This window comes from Saccopteryx bilineata, chromosome 1, assembly GCF_036850765.1.
Source record: "Saccopteryx bilineata isolate mSacBil1 chromosome 1, mSacBil1_pri_phased_curated, whole genome shotgun sequence".
Classification (NCBI taxonomy): domain Eukaryota; kingdom Metazoa; phylum Chordata; class Mammalia; order Chiroptera; family Emballonuridae; genus Saccopteryx; species Saccopteryx bilineata.
In genome coordinates this window covers 98,466,394-98,487,718 of record NC_089490.1, presented here as the reverse complement: position 1 = coordinate 98,487,718, position 21,325 = coordinate 98,466,394, and the positions used below count along the sequence as shown (strand labels likewise).

Below are 21,325 nucleotides of genomic sequence, written 5' to 3'. Positions count from 1 at the left end.
CTTTTTCCTCTTTTCCAAGTGAGAGGAGTGGAGATAGAATCCCACATGCACCCAGACCAAGATCCACCAGGCAACCCCCATCTGGGGCTGATGTGCTGCCCATCTGGGGCCATACTCACAACTTAGCTATTTTTAGCACCTGAGGCAGAGGCTCCATAGAGCCATCCTCAGCACCCGGAGCTGATGCGCTTGAACCAGTCGAGCCATGGCTGTGTAAAGGGAAGAGAGAAAGAAAAGGGAGGAAGGGTAGAGAAGCAGATGGTCTCTTTTCCTGTGTGCCCTGACTGGGAATTGAACCCGGGACATCCACACACTGGGTTGATGCTCTGCCACTGAGCCAACTGTTCAGGGCCACCCCTTCACCTTTTAAGATTTGATCTAACTATGACAAAAAAGCTAGAGATATTTTTGACATTAAGAAAAGAATAAAGATTGTTTTGCATTATAGGTGCATACTTATATAGGTGATACCAGCATTGTCTGGTAGAAATGTAATACAAACTCTGTGTTTAATTTTAAAATATTTTACAGATACATAAAAAGTGATATTAATTTTAGTAATACATTTTACTTAACCAGATATTCTTTTTAAATACTATATTTTTAAATTCAGTGTTTATTTTGCATTTTATAGTACAAGGCAGTTTGGACTAACCACTTTTTAAGTGGTAAGAATGGGGCATTACTTTGTTATATGAATTTTTTTCTTGAAGATTTCCCAAGACCCCCCCCCCCCCCATGCTTGGTGATTTGCCAGGACACAGAAATCAGAAAAAAGCTAGTAAACTCATGATTTAGTGAAAAGATACAGATAAAATGAACAAAGGGACTGGCTGTGTAGAGTGGAGTCCAAGAAAAACCATGTGTGAGTTTTCAGTTATCCTCACCTTTTGGCATTGCATGGACAATACTTCATTTTTCCATCCACCTTGTATGATGACCTTGTATATGCAAAATATCAGCCAAGGAAGCTAACCTGAGTTTTAGTGTCCATGGTTTTTATTGGGGGTTAGTTACGTAAAGATAGAAGTACCTACATGAATTGTCCTTAGCTATTCAGTTTCAGCTTCTCTTATCCCTCTTCTACTCAAAAAACAAACTGATACAAGTGTGGCTTGAACACCAGGCATACAGAAACAGCCATTTACCATAATTTACATTGTTAACAAATTATCTGGTGTGGCCACTGTTAGTCTCAATTATCTGGTTTGGCCCAAGATCTCAGGTATACAAAGAGACATTAGGCAGGATATTCGAAGGGCTCAGAGATTATCTCCTAGCAACCTGTCATATGCTAGTCTTTTCTTTATAATTTGCAGAGTTTGAGCCCCCCAAGCTTGAAGAGTTACACCTGTTCTGCACAAAGCAATTCTGGTGTCTTACAATGGAAGGTGTCTCTAGTATAAATTCTTACAGAAACAGAAGGGTAGATGAAATTAGCAATAGTTCAATCACCTTAAATATCTCGTATGCTTTAAACAAATGACATGGATTACTGACTGTCATGGTAGAGGTATGTAAAGTCTATGAGAAGTAAAGAATCTAGTAGTATTTAGAACATCCCTGAAGCTACAGGTTTCTTAGTTGAAATCACCTCCTATAATTTACTGACTGCTTCCTAGAAATTCACCTTGCTTGGTGAAGTACAATACATGTATTATCTCTTCTAATCTTCATCCAAGCCTCCATTTATTGCCTATGATGGAGAAACTTGTATCAGACTAATGAAGCTCCTGCTGAGAACTAGTTGAAAAGCTAATGAAAAAAAAAATGAGTTTGAAGGTATTATAGAGCTTCCGAGTCACTCAGAACTGAAGAATCAAGATTCAAGGAGAAGGGAGACATTCTCTGTGCTGGATTTCCTCTTGTCATGATGCTAGAGGTGTAGACAAATGACTTGAAAAATAGCATTGGAAAAGACATACAAAAGGCTTGCCTTGCCAGTCTTATTTCTCTGCTCCATGATGTCTTTACTAGAAAGGTCAGAATGCTGAAGAAACCCAAGTTTGAATTGGGAAAGCTCATGGGGCTGCACGGTGAAGGTAGCAGTTCTGGAAAGTTCCTGGGGATAAAACAGGTGCAAAAGTTGAACAAGGTGATGGATATGAGCCCCCAGTCCAAGAATCTGTTTAAAATTAAAACTTTTTTTTGCCTTTTTTTTTCTGAAGCTGGAAACAGGGAGAGACAGCCAGACAGACTCCCGCATGCGCCCGACCGGGATCCACCCGGCACGCCCACCAGGGGGCGACGCTCTGCCCACCAGGGGGCGATGCTCTGCCCATCCTGGGCGTCGCTATGTTGCGACCAGAGCCACTCTAGCGCCTGGGGCAGAGGCCACAGAGCCATCCCCAGCGCCCGGGCCATCTTTGCTCCAATGGAGCCTTGGCTGCGGGAGGGGAAGAGAGAGACAGAGAGGAAAGCGCGGCGGAGGGGTGGAGAAGCAAATGGGCGCTTCTCCTATGTGCCCTGGCCGGGAATCGAACCCGGGTAAAATTAAAACATTTAATAGTGACAAAAAGTCATATTTGTTGGGGGGAAAGGAAAGAAGAAAGCTGTCAATTTTATTTTGACATTCTGTTAATTGTGAGATACATCCTGACTTAAGAAATGTTAAATGTGGGGAGAAAGGTAAATGGCAATCCTCATTTTAAATCTCAGTTCTATCATTAATTGTTTGACTTTAGTTGGGGAACTTCTTTGAGCCAGTTTGCTTATTTGCTTCCCAACTCTTTAGAGTTAGGAAGACTAAACAAATTAAGTGAACAAGCCAGGCAGAGAAAGAAAAATATCATATGACCTCATTCATTTGAGGAATCCAATGAACAGTGTGAACTGAGGAACGGAATAGAGGCAGAGGCGGGATCAAAAGGACCAGAGGGAAAGGGGATGAGAAGATGGGATCAGAGAAGGGAAAGAGATTGGTGAAATTATATATACATAACACAGCGTTATAGAGAGCAAAAAGCAAATCGTGGACGGAAGGGGGGAGGGCATTTGGGGGTAGGGGGCAAGGGGGATGTTGAGGGGTACACGGGGGTGAGGGGATGTATTCAGTGGGACACTTGAATCTATGTAAACGCAATAAATTTAGATCAATTGAAAAAAAAAAAGAAATATGAAAGTAGCCCTGGCCTTGTAGTTCAGTTGGTTGGAGTGTCATCCTGATACTCCAGGGTTGTGAGTTTGATCCCTGGTCAGGGCACATGCAAGAATCAACCAATGAGCACATAAATAAGTGGAGCAACAAGTTGATCTCTTCCCCCCTTTTTTAAATCAATAAATAAATTTAAAAAAATTAAAAAGAAATATGAAAGTGTCTAGATTGGGGTAGGCATTTGATACTGATTAATTTGGCTTTCAACTCTTCTTTTTAAAACTTGGCATTGTTATGATAATAGGCAGAGACTCCTGATAGCTGACAAAGACAAAAAACAAAGCAGATCCCCAATAAATTGGCTAAATAAGAATTTACAAAAGAAAATTCCTGTTTATAAAGTGTCAAACATTCATTATTCTCTACCTTGCCTTCTTCACCTCTTCCTATCTAAAGATACTGACTGGTTCCAATATGATGATTGGTATTTATAATAATAGAACCTATGCATCAAAGTAGTGTTGATATTTTCACTATCTTGGTTTTTAAAAAGCACATTTCAGGAAAATTTCCTACCCTAAATTTAATTGTGATATTAAAATGTCAACCATTAGTTTGTAGAATTCCGCTTTTCTGATGATGCTATATAAATATAACATTTATCAGAGGGAGTGATTTTCTCAGAACTGGGTTTGATTTTGTGTTTGGCAGAAGTGGAAAATCCTCATATATTTCTGTTTTGAACATTCTTAGTAAACTCAGAACGACATTTTCCTTGAGCTCTAAAGTATTCATGGATTAATTTTGTGTTCATTCTGTTCTGTTCTTTCAGGATATTTCAAGCCACATTCAATCGATAGGATGAAAAAATTTAAGAGAAGGCTGTCCCTCACACTTCGGGGAAGCCAGACTATTGATGAGTCACTGTCAGAACTAGCTGAACAAATGACTATTGAAGAAAATAGCAGCAAGGATAATGGTAAATATTTGGTGTCGGGGGAGAGGGGAGGAAAGATGCTTCACACTTTTAATTACTTTATAAACAGAATGCATATTTACTTTCCTGATTAGTTCTTAATAGTTTATTTTTATTTATTTTTTCCTTTGGGTCCCTAATTCTTAGGAACAAGACTATACAGCTTTCCTTGCTTGCTTGCTTGCTTACTGGAATGTCCTACTCTTACTCTAAGAGAGTATCTGGTCTCTAATCCAATGAATTCTTTTATCTCATTTATTTTTCCATTGTTATTGGTTCTTAAATAAGAATACCTTGTATAATATCCTAGTTGTTAAGTAACTATTTTTCAATTAACATTTAAATATTTTTGTTATTTTTATAACCTAAATCAATACAGCTTAAAAGTGTATTAGTAAGTTTGTGAAATTTCTGTTTGAAGCTTTATCATAGTTTATAACATTATATATGCATGTTGACTACTAGTGGACATGTTCATCACATGTGTGAATCTTTTTTTTTTCTGTTTATTGACTTGATTGGGGTGACACTGGTTAAGAAAATTATACAGGTTTCAGATGCACAATTCTACAGCACATCATCTGTACACTGTATTGTGTGTTCACCACCCCAAGAGTGAATCTTACTGTTTTCTTGTCTTATCACAGAATCTATCCTGTGATTGAGGACATTTATAGTAGATAGGCATATAATGTTTCAAACAGTTCACAATTTTTTTTTTACAAAGTAAAGTAGTATACAGAGGTTAATATAAAATACAAAGAGCTTATTAAATTAAGTGGATTAAAATGCAAAATTCTGCTGAAATTTATAGAATAAGACTACATATTCAAAACTGAATTATCCCTATAGATGTCATAATAATAACAACCAGGAAAGAGTTTGCAAGAATTGCTGCCAGGCTGACCAGGTAGTGGCAGAGGGATAGAGTGTCGGCCTGGTGGCTAAGGACCCAGGTTCAAAACCCAAAGGTCGCTGGCTTGAGTGTGGGCTCATCCGGCTTGAGTGCAGTCTCATCAGCTTGCTGGCTTGACATGGGATCATCAACATGATCCCAAGGTTGCTGGCTTGGCTGGAGTCCCCTCCCCCCCAACTTCCTCTGGTTAAGGCACATAAGATGCAATCAGTGAACAAATCAAGTGCTACAGCTATGAGTTGATGCTTCTCCTCTTTCTCCCTTCCTCTCTCTCTCTAAAAAAGCAACAACAAAAAGAATTGTTACCAGTGTCATGGTGTGGAGATTCTTTGGCAAGCCTTCTAAGTCTGTGCCTGAAATTCTTCTGAGAGAGAGTTGTGGTAGTGGGTAAAAGCACGGATACCCCTACCTGCTCCAGCTGAATGTAAATGCCCTTATTGGGAGAGACAACAAAACAATGGAAAAGGCGCTTTCTGGGCTTTAAGTTAAAACTTATGGGTTGGAATTTAGGATGCACTTACACACTTATTAATGTATGATTCTGGGTAAATAACTTATTCTACCCAAGATTTAGTTTATCTCTTTTCCTCAGAAGAGTCATTATTAACTCAAGGTTATTTGGCTCTTTGTGCTATGGGAGAACATAGCTGAGTTCTTTAGAAAATTTAAAATAATAATTTGAATATAATTTACTTATATTACAGGAGGTAGACATTTTGTATTTGGGTCAAATCTGAAAGATAGTTTTATAATGTCTTAGTTTTATTTCTCTTGCCAGAAACAAAATTCTTTATATTCTCTCTCAGACCCCCTTTGAATTCTTACTATTAATTAAGCCCAGTGTTTTCATTCTTATGATGGAAGCTTCTTGCTAGCTATTTGCCAGTGATGTACAGGAGTTTTAACTGTTGTAAGATATGCTTAATTTATAACATGGTGAAATGTTGAAAATAAAGTAGTATATATTTACTTTATTAAAACTTTGCTTTATTATAACAGTAGCTTCAACAGACAGTGAAGAAGGAAAATAGGAGCTCTGTAGAGTTTCCTCTTGACCTGAGTTACTTGAAATAGTACTTGAAGATGTCATTAATAGATGCTGAGATTGCTGGTAGCATAGGCTAGCTCTGAGTTATAATCTGCTATTGCTTATTACCAATGTGTAACAGTGCATAGATTCTCACCAAGAGCTTTGACAAAGATTCTGTACCTTTTTAGTCATCTATCAGTTTCTGATAGTTGGTTCCAACATATTCTTTCTTTATGGAGTTTATCTTAGAGCATAAAAAGCTCCTAAGGTAGGTGACACAGTACACTTCTGAACATATTTTAATGAATACTTTTTAAAATACAATGTGGCCAGTTCATGAAGCAAGTGATCTTTGTCTAATAGTTATCTAGTGGCAAAGCTTGCTTAGGGAGGAGGAAGAATTAGTTTATAATTTCCCTATGTAAGCCAACTTTGAACCAATATAAATACAAATATATGAACATATGAATATGTTCAGTCATATTCATAAGCACAATTCTGTTAACTCTTGCGTTACATATAGTCAGGTGGCTCTCATGAATACACTAGAACAAATTGAATGGGGAAGTAAATGTATATTGGGATAATACTGTAAAAATCTTGGAAGAAATATGATGCATTTGATTATACACATATGCACATATACTCTCATGTGTATTCTACTTCTAACCAAATAGAATTCAGTATTTTGATAATTGAGTCATACTGTGAATGTTTTAACTCAGTTATAAATGTGTAATATAACTATAGTTCACATTAGAGTGCCTATCTAGATAAGCTGATGTGTTTGCACATTGATAGGTGGATTGAACCCAGGGAAGAGGAATCTTGAATTTATATTTGATAAGTTAAAAATAAGTTGACAGCTTACAAACTTGGCTGATTTAAGTGTACTGACCTTAATTCAATACAACTTTTCCTAAATATGAAATGAAATTTTTTGCACAAATCATAAAACTTATAAAACTTAAGTATAAACAATATTTTTTAAAGTACCTGCAAGGAAAAAGAAACCTGAGCACATCAGATGTATCATTTTTGGTAACTGAGAAGTTGTTTAATATTTAATCTTTTGAAAACTGCCAAATTAGTTTATCTCATTCTTCAAAAGTTAGAAATAAAATTAACATATAACCCAGCAGTTCCATTTCTAGGGATATACCTGAAAGAATTGAAATGAACTTTCAAACAAAATCTTGGACAAGAATGGTTATATTCAAAGCACCACTATTTAACAATAGCCAAAGGTGTAAACAACCCACATTTCCATCAGCAGATGAATGAATAAACAAAATGTGGTGTGTCCCTAGAATGGAATATTATTCAACCATAAAAAAGGAGTTAGGTACTGATACAGGCTACTATCTGGATGAACCTGGAAAACAGAAAGAAGTCAGACCTAAAAGGTCACATATTCTATGATTCCATTAATATGAACCTTTCAGAATAGGTAAATGTGTAAAGACAAAAAGCAGATCAGTGATTGCCGAGGACTCAGGAGAGGAGGAAATGGGGAGTGACTGCTGAATGAGCACAGGGTCTTCTTTGGTAGTGATGAAAATAGTATTAATATTTTGGAACTAAATAGAAGTGAAGTAATGTTTGCACAACATTGGAAATGTGCCATAGGCCACTGAGTTGTGTACTTTAAAATGATGAATGTTATGTGAATTTCATGTCAGTAAATAACTTAGTTTATGTGAGAAATATCTTTTCCTCATAGATTCTGGATTTGCTTGATAAAAGGCTTAGTACTATGTTAGTCATATTACAGAAAGTTCTGATTTTTCAAGATCTTGTCTTTTAGTGGTTAGCCTTGAACTTAATTTCTTCTGTTATGAAAAGATATATTGAAATTATTGAATTTGATGAGGAGGCTAGGTGACAAATTTAAAATATGGGGGAGAAAATAGATCACAGTTACACTTATAGAAAGGCAAAAATAATGTTTTATATTACATGTACAATTTGGGGCTTCCAGGTGCAGCTATAACAAATGTTATGTCTTGTGACACAACTGAAATTCTTCACCTAAGAACAGGGGTCCCCAAACTACGGCCCGCGGGCCGCATGTGGCCCCCTGAGGCCATTTATCCGGCCCCCGCCGCACTTCTGGAAGGGTCACCTCTTTCATTGGTGGTCAGTGAGAGGAGCATAGTTCCCATTGAAATACTGGTCAGTTTGTTGATTTAAATTTACTTGTTCTTTATTTTAAATATTGTATTTGTTCCCTTTTTGTTTTTTTACTTTAAAATAAGATATGTGCAGTGTGCATAGGAATTTGTTCATAGATTTTTTTATAGTCCAGCCCTCCAATGGTCTGAGGGACAGTGAACTGGCCCCCTGTGTAAAAAGTTTGGGGACCCCTGCCTAAGAAAATGAACTGTTTCTTCATGTTCCCAAAAAGTAAAATGAACATAACAGAATGTTGCTTCTCATGATTTTGGATTAGGATTTGGTTGATACTTCAATTTCTTCCTTCCTTCCTTCCTTCCTTCCTTCCTTCCTTCCTTCCTTCCTTCCTTCCTTCCTTCCTCCCTCCCTCCCTCCCTCCCTCCCTCCCTCCCTCCCTTCCTTCCTTCCTTCCTTCCTTCCTTCCTTTTTAGTGAGAGAGACAGAGAGAGGGCAGACAGGCAGGAAGGGGGGGAGACAGATGAGAAGCATCAATTCTTCATTGCGGCACCTTAGTTCATTGATTGCTTTCTCATATGTGCCTTGACCCGGGGTGGGGGGGCGCTGCAGCTGAGCCAATGACCCCTTGCTCAAGTCAGAGACATTGGGCTTAAGCCAGCAACCTTGGGCTTAAAGCCAGCGACCATGGGGTCATGTCTATGATCTCATGCTTAAGCCAGCGACCCTGCGCTCAAGGCTGATGATCCTGCGCTCAAGCAGGCGACCTCGGGGTTTTAAACCTGGATCTTCTGCATTCCAGTCCAATGTTCTATCCACTGTGCCACCACCTGGTCAAGCAATGTTCCAATTTCTTGTCCTTAGTCTTCAGTCTCTTTACTGGGTCAGTTTACTATGTTATTTGGAGTCAACAAGCCTAGTTTTATTGATATCATGAGCCTTTTTTCTTACTCCCATGTTTCTTCCTTTCTCGTTGATCTAACAGTGGTTGGCAGACTCATTAGTTGACAGAGCCAAATATCAACAGTACAACGATAGAAATTTCTTTTGAGAGCCAAATTTTTAAACTTAAACTACACAGGTAGGTACTTTCCTTATCGAGGTAGCACCCGCACGTGGTATTTTGTGGAAGAGCCACACTCAAGGGGCCAAAGAGCTGCATGTGGCTCAGTTTGCCGACCACTGATAATAAATGGAAGCAGTCACAGTAGTTTTTGACAATAGTGATGACAGAGGGTTGTAAGTAGTTAATTCCTGCCAACAGCTCAAGGTGTAAGTAGTTAATTTCTACCAACAACTCAAAGTGCATGTGAGGATGAGGTTGAAAATACAGACTTCATTGTACGTAGGTACAGTTTGAAATAGGATTAGGTCAGTAAAAGTTATAGAAGAGCAGGATTGGGAACTAGAAATGGAGTGGACTAAGAAATCGCATGTTCCTGATCATAGTAGTTCATGTCCCTGGAAAATCTGAATAAGTAAGATGCCAAATAAATTTCTCATGGCTCCCATTCTTCTCTGTACACACCCTGGGGTGACCTCATCCGTCCTATGATTTCAGTCACTGTGCGTATGTTGACTGATCCTAAATCTCTATCTCTAGTCAGAATTATTAAGTGATCAAATGCCTAATAGGCTTCTGCATACAGATGTCTAATAGAAATGTCAAATGCAATATAACCAAACCAGCATTCTTGATTTCCTTCCCTCCAAAATCTGTTTCTTCCCCAACTCTCCTCACTTAACCTGAATAACCTAAAGCTAAACATTTAGGAATTACTCTTGATTCTTTACTCTCCTCTACCTTTCTGTTCTGTTCTCTCCCTTCCTCTGCCATTCTAACTTGCTATATATTTACTATATAAACAACTTTTAAAAACTCACTATTAATAGCTATTTATTTACTTGATTCATGATTTCAATTATTATCTTTTCACATACCATATTTCACATATTTAACAGTTGCTCTGCTGGAGATTTAAAAATAATCTTTAGATAAATGCTTTTAATATAGATCTTCACTAAAAGTTGGATGGGAGCGTGTATGTAAAAGTAATTTTGCAGCCATGCCTGCTGGCCTTTTGGCTTTGCTTTTTAATATATCCTAAGTCGACCTGCTTCTCTCCGTTTTAGTCCAGGCCACCATTATTTATTGCTTAGGGTACTGTAATAGTCTTCTGTTTCCCTTCTGTTGATTCTCTGCCATCTGTTCTCCAGCAGTAACCAGAGTGAAGTTATACATTTTTATTTTTAATAATTACAGATTCAAAGGAAGTTGCAAAGATAGTACAGAGAGGTTCCTTGTACCCTTCTTTCAGTTCTTCCCTTTGGTTACATCTTCCTTAAGTATAGAACGTTATCAAACCCAGGAAGTTAGCATTGGAATAAAGTGTGAATACGGCTCTTATGTCATTTCATCACATGGGTAGTTTCGTGTAACTGCCACTGTAATCCGGATAGCTATTTCATTGCCAGAGATTCTTCTCATGCTACCCCTTTAACTCATTCCTACCTCCTTACCTCCCACTGTCTCTGACTCCTCACAGTGATATTTTTTAAAACATGAATCAGCTCATATTAGCACCTGCTTCAAAGTTATAACTGCTTTCAGTCCCAGAATAAAATTCAAACTTTTATGTTGATGTACAAACCTACTTATCTCTCTGTCCTCACTTACTAGCACCATTTCCCCCGTAGTTATGTACTATAGCTGCACTTGCCTTCTTTCTGTTCCTCTAATGCAGTGATTCTCAAAGTGTGATCCCTGGACCAGCAGCATCAGTATTGCCTGGGATTTGTTAGAGATGCAGATATTTGGATTTCTTGTCAGACCTGCTGAATCAGGAAGTATAGGGTTGAGGCCCAGCTATCTTGTGTTTTAACAAGTCTTTAAAGGTTATTCCAAAACATTCTAAAGTTTGAGAACCACTGTTTGAAAAAGTCAAACTCTGCCGTGTGTTAGATTTTGCAGTTGGTTTTTTTTTCTGTCTGGAATATTTTATAACCCACCACTCATCCATCTCCCCTTGACTGGCTCTTTCTTGCATTTATATCTGTTAAAAAGACCTCTGCAAGAGGACTTTCCTCAATAGTCACTGTAAAATAGCTACTCATTTGGTTTCTATCACATCTCTTTATTTTAATCTTTTGCATATTGCCTATCAGTAACTAGTATTGTTCTCATTCATTAGTTTCTTAGCTTTCTCTCCATTAGTTTTTATAGTTTAAAAGGGTAGTATCTTCTTTGTTTGTTCATTTCTTGATGCCCTGGGCCTTCAATATTGCTTGTCTCATGGTAGACACACAGTAAATATACCCTGAATAATTAAATGTATTTGTAATCTCCATTTTTTTAGCTATATTCTCTAGGACAACTTTACAGAGTGAATAAAACAAATGCTGTCTCTAGGTAGAATATTTGTAGATTTTTATCATTCCAGATATAATATTACAACCTAGAAAGAGAAAACTTTTCTTACGTGTTCTAACCTGTATCCCACAGTTTTTGTAACTAATTTATGCATTTCTATCAGCTACCCCTCCCCATTTATTATTAAATCATTAATTCTTTTACAAGGCTTATGTAAAGATCCTCAAATTCTTGATCAGCTAGCTACTGCCAAGGAAAGTACAGTCTACTCCATGGGACACTTAGGCCAGATTTTTTCAATAACAAGTTGAGTCCTTCTTCTCCCTCCAGTCTGGCATTCTACCCAGATTAGAGGGCTTGGGCCTGTGTGAGCCTTGAGGACCCTTCTGCCCATCCTCCTCTCCTCTCTTTTTCTTAGGCAGCCAATATCAGTAGACACGCAGGCCAAATGGTCTTCTTGGCTCATTTTACCTGAGCGTGTACCTTGGTTTGTTCTGTGGACCTGAGCCATCTCCTCCTGCCAACTTGTTCTTGGTGTCTGATAAACCTTTATAGGTAGGGGAATCCCTTCATCAGGTGATATCCTTATTCCTGTCAGCTACAAAAGAAGAGCTGGCTTCATTTTAGAGGAGAAGATAGAGAAGCCCATTTCCTTTTTAAATTTCTTGACTGTATCAGTAAAAACATCATTCTAATACAAAAGACTAATGGTGTATCATAGAAGACGTTGTCATGTCCTTAATCTATGTCAGAGATCTTTACTTGGAGGTAAGAAAGGAGTCATGAGATTTCCTGTAAACATTACACTACAGGATTTCCCCTATTTGTAATTAAAATTTTCTGCTTAATTTAAATGTTTCTGCTTAAATATAGATCTGGTTTTTTAAATAATATATTAAAATCCCCAAATTTGGGGTAATAAATTTCAGAACCTCTGCATTGATCTATACTTAAATATTTATGTTTTATTCACCAACTGACATACATTTTTGAATGTTGAGCAGATAGGGATGTAAGTTTCTTCTTTCCAGGGCTGTGTTTTTATATTCTACAGCATGTGTAAGCCTAAGGCATATACTGGGCAGACAGTAAATGTAATAATAGTGTACAAACAATCTATTAAAATAAGCAAATGGATAAAAAATCTGTAGGTTGTAAATACTTTTGTGATTGCTAATCAAATTTTGATTATATAAGAAATGGATAATTACTAAACAAATTTCAAATATGAAAATATTTTATATGGTTTTTTTTGTAGAAATTATTTTAGTTCTAGTACTTTGTATAGCTAGCCATAGAAATGAGGTTAAATGTAATGATTCCTGTTATAACTTTTGTTTTCTGTTTTGCATCCTCAATCCTTCTATGATCCTGGATCTTGGGCTGTTAATGGAATAATTTTTGGACACTGTGAACCACAGAGCCTATTGTGAAGAATGGCAGGCCTCCAACCTCTCACAGTATGCATTCCTTCCTCCACCAGTACACAGGGTCCTTCAAGAAACCCCCACTGCGGAGACCACATAGCGTTATTGGAGGAAGCCTTGGCTCCTTCATGGCAATGCCCAGAAATGGAAGCAGATTAGGTAATTTAATTGTCTTTTTTTTTTTTTAACTTTTTGACTGTAGGTTGTGTACATAGCTAGTAGGTTTTAGGTGTAGGGAAATTAGCCAGCCTTTATTATCTGATTTGTCTTGTAAGATAAAAATCAAGTTGAGAATAAGAGTGCTAGTGAAAGATGGAAGATTCTAGAAAGGTGGTAATGCTGACAGTGCAGAGGAGTAACATTTGAAAACTTGTACATCATGAAAGAGACAAACCCTTGGGAGTTGTATGAAAGATTTCAAGATATAGCAGTTTGAGATGATGGCTTAATCTAAGGTCATACCTTAGTTACTGCATAAAATCGCCACATGATAGCCCACTACAGTGATTAGTGATTACCACCAGATTTGTTGTTTTTATGTCACTGTCATTTTAAAAGGCAAAAGATTTATGCGATCTGAAGAGAAACCAGAATATACTGTCATTTTAAATATCCAGGGAAAATATATACCTTCAAGTTCTGCTTATTTATTTCTCCAGCCTTTTTTTGATGGTCTCTTATTTATCATGTTTAGATTTTTGAATAATTTTAAACATAATTATTTTGTAGTCTTATGACATAATTATATTTACTGAGGTTTTTGAGGGCTTTAGTCTGCTTCTTACTCGTGCCACAGTGTATTATTTCCTTATGTGTTTTGTTAATTTGGGAAATATAAGATTATCTACAGTGGGGTTTTATCTATGGAAAATGTGTATGCCCTTATTCTTATAGGTGTAAATCCTACAGAATGGTGTGTTGGAGTTGACTCACACTAGTTCATGACTATTAAATTTTCAGGAATTTTGTGAGCTGTTTGTTAAACACAGCCGTTATTAAATTTTAAATTTATACAAACTACTATTAAGTAAACTAAATTGAAAACAAAGGTAATGAATACTTACAAGTAATTATTTTCTAATTATTTTATTATATTTTACTAACACCAGTGCTTTGGAGGTTATTTTTATTTTATCTGTATAGTCAAAATACTATGTAATATGCATATTTCTTCCCAAGTACATGTTAAATGATGTTGTGTTGGTAGCTTGAAGTTGGCATGGCAGTAATATTTACCCTGCAGAAATTGGAAAACACTTTAGATCATGGCTTGATTTATTGTTTTTGTTAATTGTCTAGACCAGGAATTGGCAAACTTTTTCTGTCAAGGGTCAGATAGTAAATTTTCAGGTGGGCAACATGTGGTCTCTCTTGCATGTTCCTCTTCTTTTTAAAATAACACTTTAAAGATGCAAAAACCATTTTTAATTTAGGGGTCATACAAAAACAGTCATGTTTGCTGACCCTTGGTCTAAACTTAAGAAAGTGATGTTGAAAATGTTAGTAATGCAGATTAAATTGAAAAGTGCCTTGTCTGTAGCTATTACATTGTGAATTGCACAACATTTGAACAATTTGAGAAGTAAATATTCCTCTAGTACTTAAAAACTCTTAGCAGATTCAGCAAAGAAGTTGTTTATATCAATGGTAAACAAGTGGAATTTTCACATGAGTTAAGCCTGCATTGTTTCACTTTTTTCTTAACAGAAATGAAAATACCAACCAATATTCATGTTGGAACTGCAGTTGTTCATTAATGACATGAGTAATTTCTTGGTTGAGTCGAGATACTCAAGTATTTATTCATAGTCTGAATTAAATATGCTCCTTCGTAGTTCTTGTGGAGTAGAAAGTCCACCCTTTACTGAAGATGTAGCACTTTGTGAATTTTGTCACTTTTTATAGAAGCTCTTTCTTGCAACATGGACACTGAGGCTTCATCTTTTATTCCAATGTGGCAGCTTAAATCCAAGCACCTTCTTACCAAGCTCAGCAGTGCTTCCTAAGAAAGTGATAGTCAATTTATGTATAACAACTTTGGATTTTTAGTTCTGTTTTTGCTTCCTGGTTGTTATGCATACATTCTTACAGACTAAGCTCTGTATTTTGAAGTATTATATTTTATTTAAAAATTTCTTGAGATTTTCAGATTTTGAAGAATAGTAGGCCTCAGATGTTAGATATCAGATCAAGAATCAGTCTGCAATATATTTACTTTTACTGCCGTTAATTTTTTGTTCAGATCTCAGTCTGAAATTTCTTCATAAATCTCTATACTTGAAGTGTATTCTTGTATTACTTGTTAACCTATTAAAGACCGTTGCCATTTGCAACTGTTTCTTAGTGTGAATACATTTTCTCAGTAATGAAAGACAAACAGAAATGTATGAATTCTAAGACTGCTTTGATGAGATTCTTGTTTAATTTTTATTAAAGTTCCTCATATTTATGAGCAAATATTGTTGAAAATATTTCATGAAATCTCAAATTTGTACTTGTACTATATTTTGGTTTTATATATTATTTCATTTGCCAAAAAATGTCCCAGTTTATTTCTCTCTCTCTCTCTTTTTTTTTAAAATTAAGTGAGAGGCGGGAAGGCAGAGAGACAGACTTCTGCAAGCATCCTGACCGGGATTCACCCAATAAGCCTTCTACCAGGCAATCCTCTACCCATCTGGGGCCATTGCTCTGTTGCTCAGCAATTGAGCTATTTTAGCGCCTGAGGGGAGGCCATGGAGCCATCCTCAGCGCCCAGGACCAACTTGCTCAAACTAATTGAGCCATGGCTGCAGGAGGGGAAGAGAGATACAGAGAGAGAAAAGGAGGGTGAGGGGTAGAGAAACAGATGGTCGCTTCACCTCTGTGCCCTCACCAGGAATCAAACCTGAGATATCCACACACTGGGCAAGTGCTCTACCACTGAGCTAATCAGCCAGGATCCAAATTTATTACTTGATTTTTAGTTAACATTTAATTCATTGGAATATTTGTTGAGTACCTTCTAAGTACCAGGCACTTTGTTAAGTTCTGGGAATACAAAAGTGAATAAACCAAATCCTGCACCAGATGATCTCATATATAACTTGGTGTAAAATCACATGAACCAGAAAATGTTCTTCAGTGCAGTGGGTGCAATGTGGGCACAGACATCTGTGTCTGAGAGTAAGAAAAACTTCACCGAGTGGTGACACATGGGCATAGCTTTGAAGAATTAAGTATGACTTCACCAGATTGATAAAATTAGGGAAAGACATTTTTTACAGTTAAGAAAAAAAAGTGTTCAAACGCTGCAATATGAAACAATATGATACTTTTGGGGGATGAATAATTGTATAGAAAGGACTTAGGGACAAGAGATGCATTTGAGATCTAGCAGTTGTTTCTGGTGGGCTGTTCTTGCTAGATGAACAGAGGGTGCTTGACAAATGTAAATATATGTATAAATATACAAATTTGTTTTATTTAGTTCTAGTACAAAGCACATATTTACTGAATAATTTTTGAATTGTTTTGTTTTTTAATATTGAGAGAAAGGGTTAGCTATATTAGCAGTTTTTAAAGAATATTTAAATAGCTAACTCATTTGGCTATGGAGCCAATGGCACATTATTTTAATAAAAACAACACCAAACTAAATAAAAGGCCAAAAGATCAGGTTTCTGTTTTCACTCTGCCTTTAAGGTGCATGACCTTTGAAATCATTTACCCTTTCAAGATCTCAGTTCCCAGATCTTAAAAGTGAAAGAACTGACTTTAATAATTGTCTTTGTTATTTCTGGTCCATAATTTTATTCACCCTCGACAATATCTTGTTAAGTTTTTTTTCATAATCTGGGAGTATAAAAGGACTGCTTACTAGTGCGTTAAGGCATTTACGTTTCTATTTGTTAGCTGCACATCTATGGTACCCAGAATGTACATGACTTTTTATGCAATAATTTTTTATGTATTGGCTATCTACATCTTACTGTAGTGGTAATAAATTATGTAATCCCAGATATAATACATCTTTTATAATATAAATGTTTTATTTTCCAATACAGATATTGTTCATGAGAATCTAAAAATGGGATCAGATGGTGAGAGTGACCAAGCTTCTGGAACATCATCTGATGAAGTCCAGTCACCTACAGGTGTTTGTCTTAGAAATCGTATACATAGACGGATCTCAATGGAGGTAACTGTTAAAAACTGTAAATATGCTTGTGTGTGTGTGTGTGTATGTGTGTATGTGTGTGTGTGTGTTTGCATCCATGTGCACACTTGCTGTCAACACGTACATATCAAACAGAGTAAATGCCTATTTGAAAATTTTTATGAAAGCAAATGAAACTTGTAAGAAAATTGTGTCTTTGAATTAGTGATGAGTAATTTTGTGCCAATTTTTTCTAATTACTTTCCCAAAAAAAGTATGCATTAATTATGTTTAATACTTTTCTAACATTATATAGGTTCTCTATGAGGGAAATGTGAATTTTCAAAAGTTCTGGAAATCAGGATGATACATTAGCAAAGTACACTTTTTAGAAAATATGATTTTAACTATATTTTTCAGATTCATCTGTATACTTTATATTTTATAAATATTTTAAATTTCGGGCCCTGGCTGGTTAGCTCAGTCGGTTAAGAGCATCATCCTGAAACAACAGGTGTTGTGGGTTTGATCCCCGGTCATGCCACACAGGGGAAGCAACCAGTGAATGCACAACTAAGTGGAACAACAAATGGATGCTTTCTTTCCTCTCCCTTCTCTCTCTTCATCTCTCTGTATCTAAAAAATCAACAAAAATTAAGCCATGGCTGGATAGCTCCAGCTGTCCCAGAGCTTTGATCCCTGGTCAGGTCACATACAGAAGCAGCTCCATGTTCCTAACTCTCCCTGCCTCTCTCTTAAAAAGAAAGAAAGAGGGGCCCTAGCCGATTGGCTCAGTGGTAGAGCATCAGCCTGGCGTGCAGGAGTCCCGGGTTCGATTCCCGGCCAGGGCACACAGGAGAAGCGCCCATCTGCTTCTCCACCCCTCCCCCTCTCCTTCCTCCCTCTCTCTTCCCTTTCCGCAGCCAAGGCTCCATTGGAGCAAAGATGGCCCGGGCGCTGAGGATGGCTCTGTGGCCTCTGCCTCAGGCACTAGGATGGCTCTGGATGCAACAGAGCAACGCCCCAGAGGGGCAGAGCATCGCCCCCTGGTGGGCATGCCGGGTGGATCCCAGTCGGGCGCATGCGGGAGTCTGACTGCCTTCCCGTTTCCAGCTTTGGAAAAATGCAAAAAAAAAAAAAAAAGAGAGAAAGAGCCTGACCTGTGGTGGCACAGTGGATAAAGCTTCAACCTGGAATGCTGAGGTCGCTGGTTCAAAACCCTGGGCTTGCCTGGTCAAGGCACATATGGGAGTTGATGCTTCCTGCTCCTCCCTCCCCCCCCCCTTTCTCTCTCTCTCTCTCACCTCTCTAAAATGAATAAAGTTTAAAAAAAGAGAAAGAAAAAAAAATATTCCGCATTTCAAAATGTATACACAAAATAAGCACCAGCTCATTTTTCTTGCCTTATATTACAAATAATGGGGTACATTTCCTCTGTAGATCATTGTACCTACTGACCTCTGTGGCACATAGAAGTTATTTCTCCATGTAAAAGAATGAAAAGCTCATTCCTTTTTCTTTGTCAATGTTATGTGTAACCTTGAGGACAGAAGTTAATTATGAATGTTACCATTTCAGTATATACTGTAGATTAAAATAGATTTCTTTAAAAAAAATTGGGCCATGTTTTTTTTTGTTGTTTTTTTTTCATTTTTCTGAAGCTGGAAACAGGGAGAGACAGTCAGACAGACTCCCGCATGCGCCGACCGGGATCCACCCGGCACGCCCACCAGGGGTGGTGCTCTGCCCCCCAGGGGGCAATGCTCTGCCCATCCTGGGCGTCGCTATATTGCGACCAGAGCCACTCTAGCGCCTGAGGCAGAGGCCACAGAGCCATGCCCAGCGTCCGGGCCATCTTTGCTCCAATGGAGCCTTGGCTGCGGGAGGGGAAGAGAGAGACAGAGAGGAAAGCGCGGCGGAGGGGTGGAGAAGCAAATGGGCGCTTCTCCTATGTGCCCTGGCCAGGAATCGAACCCGGGTCCTCTGCACGCTAGGCCGACGCTCTACCGCTGAGCCAACCGGCCAGGGCTGGGCCATGTTTTAAAATGAGTATTGTTAACTTTTTTTTAGTGCTGTTGAATTAACGATTAGGGTATCTGTCCTTTTGGTTGATTGCGTTTTCATTTATAAAAGGTTGCTTCTGAATCAGTTAAGGAAAAGCAATATCAGTTTCCTAAATGATGAATTAACATTTTCTCTCTTAAAATCACCTTGATATCAGTTTATATCACTGTTTAACTTATATCACAATAATAATAAATATTCCCTGTTTTCTTCACCATGTAGATATATGATTTTCTTTGTTATATGGTTAAAAGTTTTATTTACTATTAGGATCTATATCTAGACTTTCTCATTCTTCTAGTGAGCTATATTTATTTTTTTCCCTAAAGGTGACAGTGTGTGTGTGGGTGTGTGTGTGTGTGTGAGAGAGAGAGAGAGAGAAAGAGAGAGACAGAGACGGACAGATAGGAACAGACAGGAAGGGAGACAGGTGAGAAGCATCAGTTCTTCATTGCGACTCCTTAGTCTTCTTACTTCATTGATTGCTTTCTCATATGTGCTTTGACGGGGGAGGGGGGCTCAGCAGAGCGAGTGACCTCTTGCTCAAGCCAGTGACTTTGGGCTTAAGCCAGTGAACATGGGGTCAGGTCTATGATCCCACGCTCAAGCCAGCGACCCTGTGCTCAAGCTGGTGAGCCTGTGCTCAAGCCGGCAGCGACCTTTTGGTCTTGAACCTGAGTCTTCTGTGTCCCAGTCTGACACTCTATCCACTGCACCACTGCCTGGTCAGGCAGTGACACTCTTGATTATATTCTTTTTTATTGTATATTTTAATATCTGAAAAATACTTTTTTCTCAGCATCCCTTCACCCCACACACATATTTTCCAATTTATTTTAAAATGTTTTTGCATAGTTCTGCTTATTCTTCTAGGTAAGTTTTAAATGTTTTGTTTTGTTCCAAGAATAATCTTGCCTGATCTATGGTGGCGCAGTATATAAAGCGTCAACTTGGAACACTGAAGTTGCCGGTTCAAAACCCTGGGCTACCTGGTCAAGGCACATATGGGAGTTGATGCTTCCAGCTCCTCCCCCTTCTCTCTCTCTCCCTCTCTGACTCTCCACTCTCTAAAATGAATAAATAAAATAATCTTACTGTGATTTTTATTATCCTTACTTTTCTATTGGGTTTTCTGTGATTTGCTTGGGATTATATAAAATACAAAACTAACATGGAAGAGCCACTATTTTGATTATTTAGCCTTACCATTTGGAAACATGGTATATTTTTATACTTAAGTTATATATCTCTCAAATATTTATACAGTTCCTATACACCTCAGTTTTGTTCTGTGGTTTGTTTACTATTATGAATAGTTGGAATTTATTTTTGTAGGATTTATGTTTTTTGTGTGTGACCATATAAGCAAGATTTTCTTTCATGTTTCTTCTAGTTCACATTCTACAATTAAATGCAATTCAGACAAATGCCTTGTCCTTACTTTTGTCCATTGACATATCATTAATAAAATATTTCAGTTGTTTTACTGTGTTGTACAAAATCATACAGTATCTACTTGGTTAATTCATTCACACCAGTCACATTTTGTGACTCTGCCTATTCCGACTGTATGATAGAATAATGTTGATAAACTCCATTTGAAAGGAGTTCAGCCTGACCTGTGGTGGCGCAGTGGATAAAGCATCGACCTGGAAATGCTCAGGTCGCTGGTTTGAAACCCGGGCTTGCCTGGTCAAGGCACATATGGGAGTTAATGCTTCCAGCTCCTTCTCCCTTCTCTCTCTCTCTGTCTCTCTCTCCCTCTCTGTCTCTCTTTCTCCCTAAAAAAAAAAAAAAAAAAAGAAAGGAGTTCAGAAATAACTGGATGCATATATGTTTTCATTCAGTATACAATGTGTCCGTAAAGTCATGGTGCACTTTTGACTGGTCACAGGAAAGCAACAAAAGACAACAGAAATGTGAAATCACCAAATAAGAGGAAAACTCTCCCAGTTTCATACCTATTCAGTGCAGTTCGATGTGGGCTCACACACAGATTTTTTAGGGCTTCTTAGGTAGCTATCCCATATAGCCTCTACAGACTCATCACTGACTGATGGCCTACCAGAACAGGGTTTCTCCACCAAACTGCCGGTTTCCTTCAACTGCTTATCCCATAGGGTAATGTTATTCCTATGTGGTGGTGCTTCGTTATAAACGCGCCGATATTCACGTTGCAC

The 21,325-nt window shown here is 37.8% G+C and overlaps 1 protein-coding gene across 1 annotated transcript in view; it reads left to right on the top strand.

Moving 5' to 3' along the window:
• CDK17 (cyclin dependent kinase 17) overlaps nucleotides 1-21,325 on the top strand; it is a 103,006-nt gene that overhangs the window by 48,902 nt on the left and 32,779 nt on the right. The window contains exons 2-4 of the mRNA XM_066262072.1: nucleotides 3,927-4,073; nucleotides 12,938-13,102; nucleotides 16,990-17,123. Coding sequence (XP_066118169.1) covers nucleotides 3,956-4,073; nucleotides 12,938-13,102; nucleotides 16,990-17,123 — 417 coding nt within the window. The 5' untranslated portion in view covers nucleotides 3,927-3,955. The remainder of the gene's footprint in view (nucleotides 1-3,926; nucleotides 4,074-12,937; nucleotides 13,103-16,989; nucleotides 17,124-21,325) is intronic.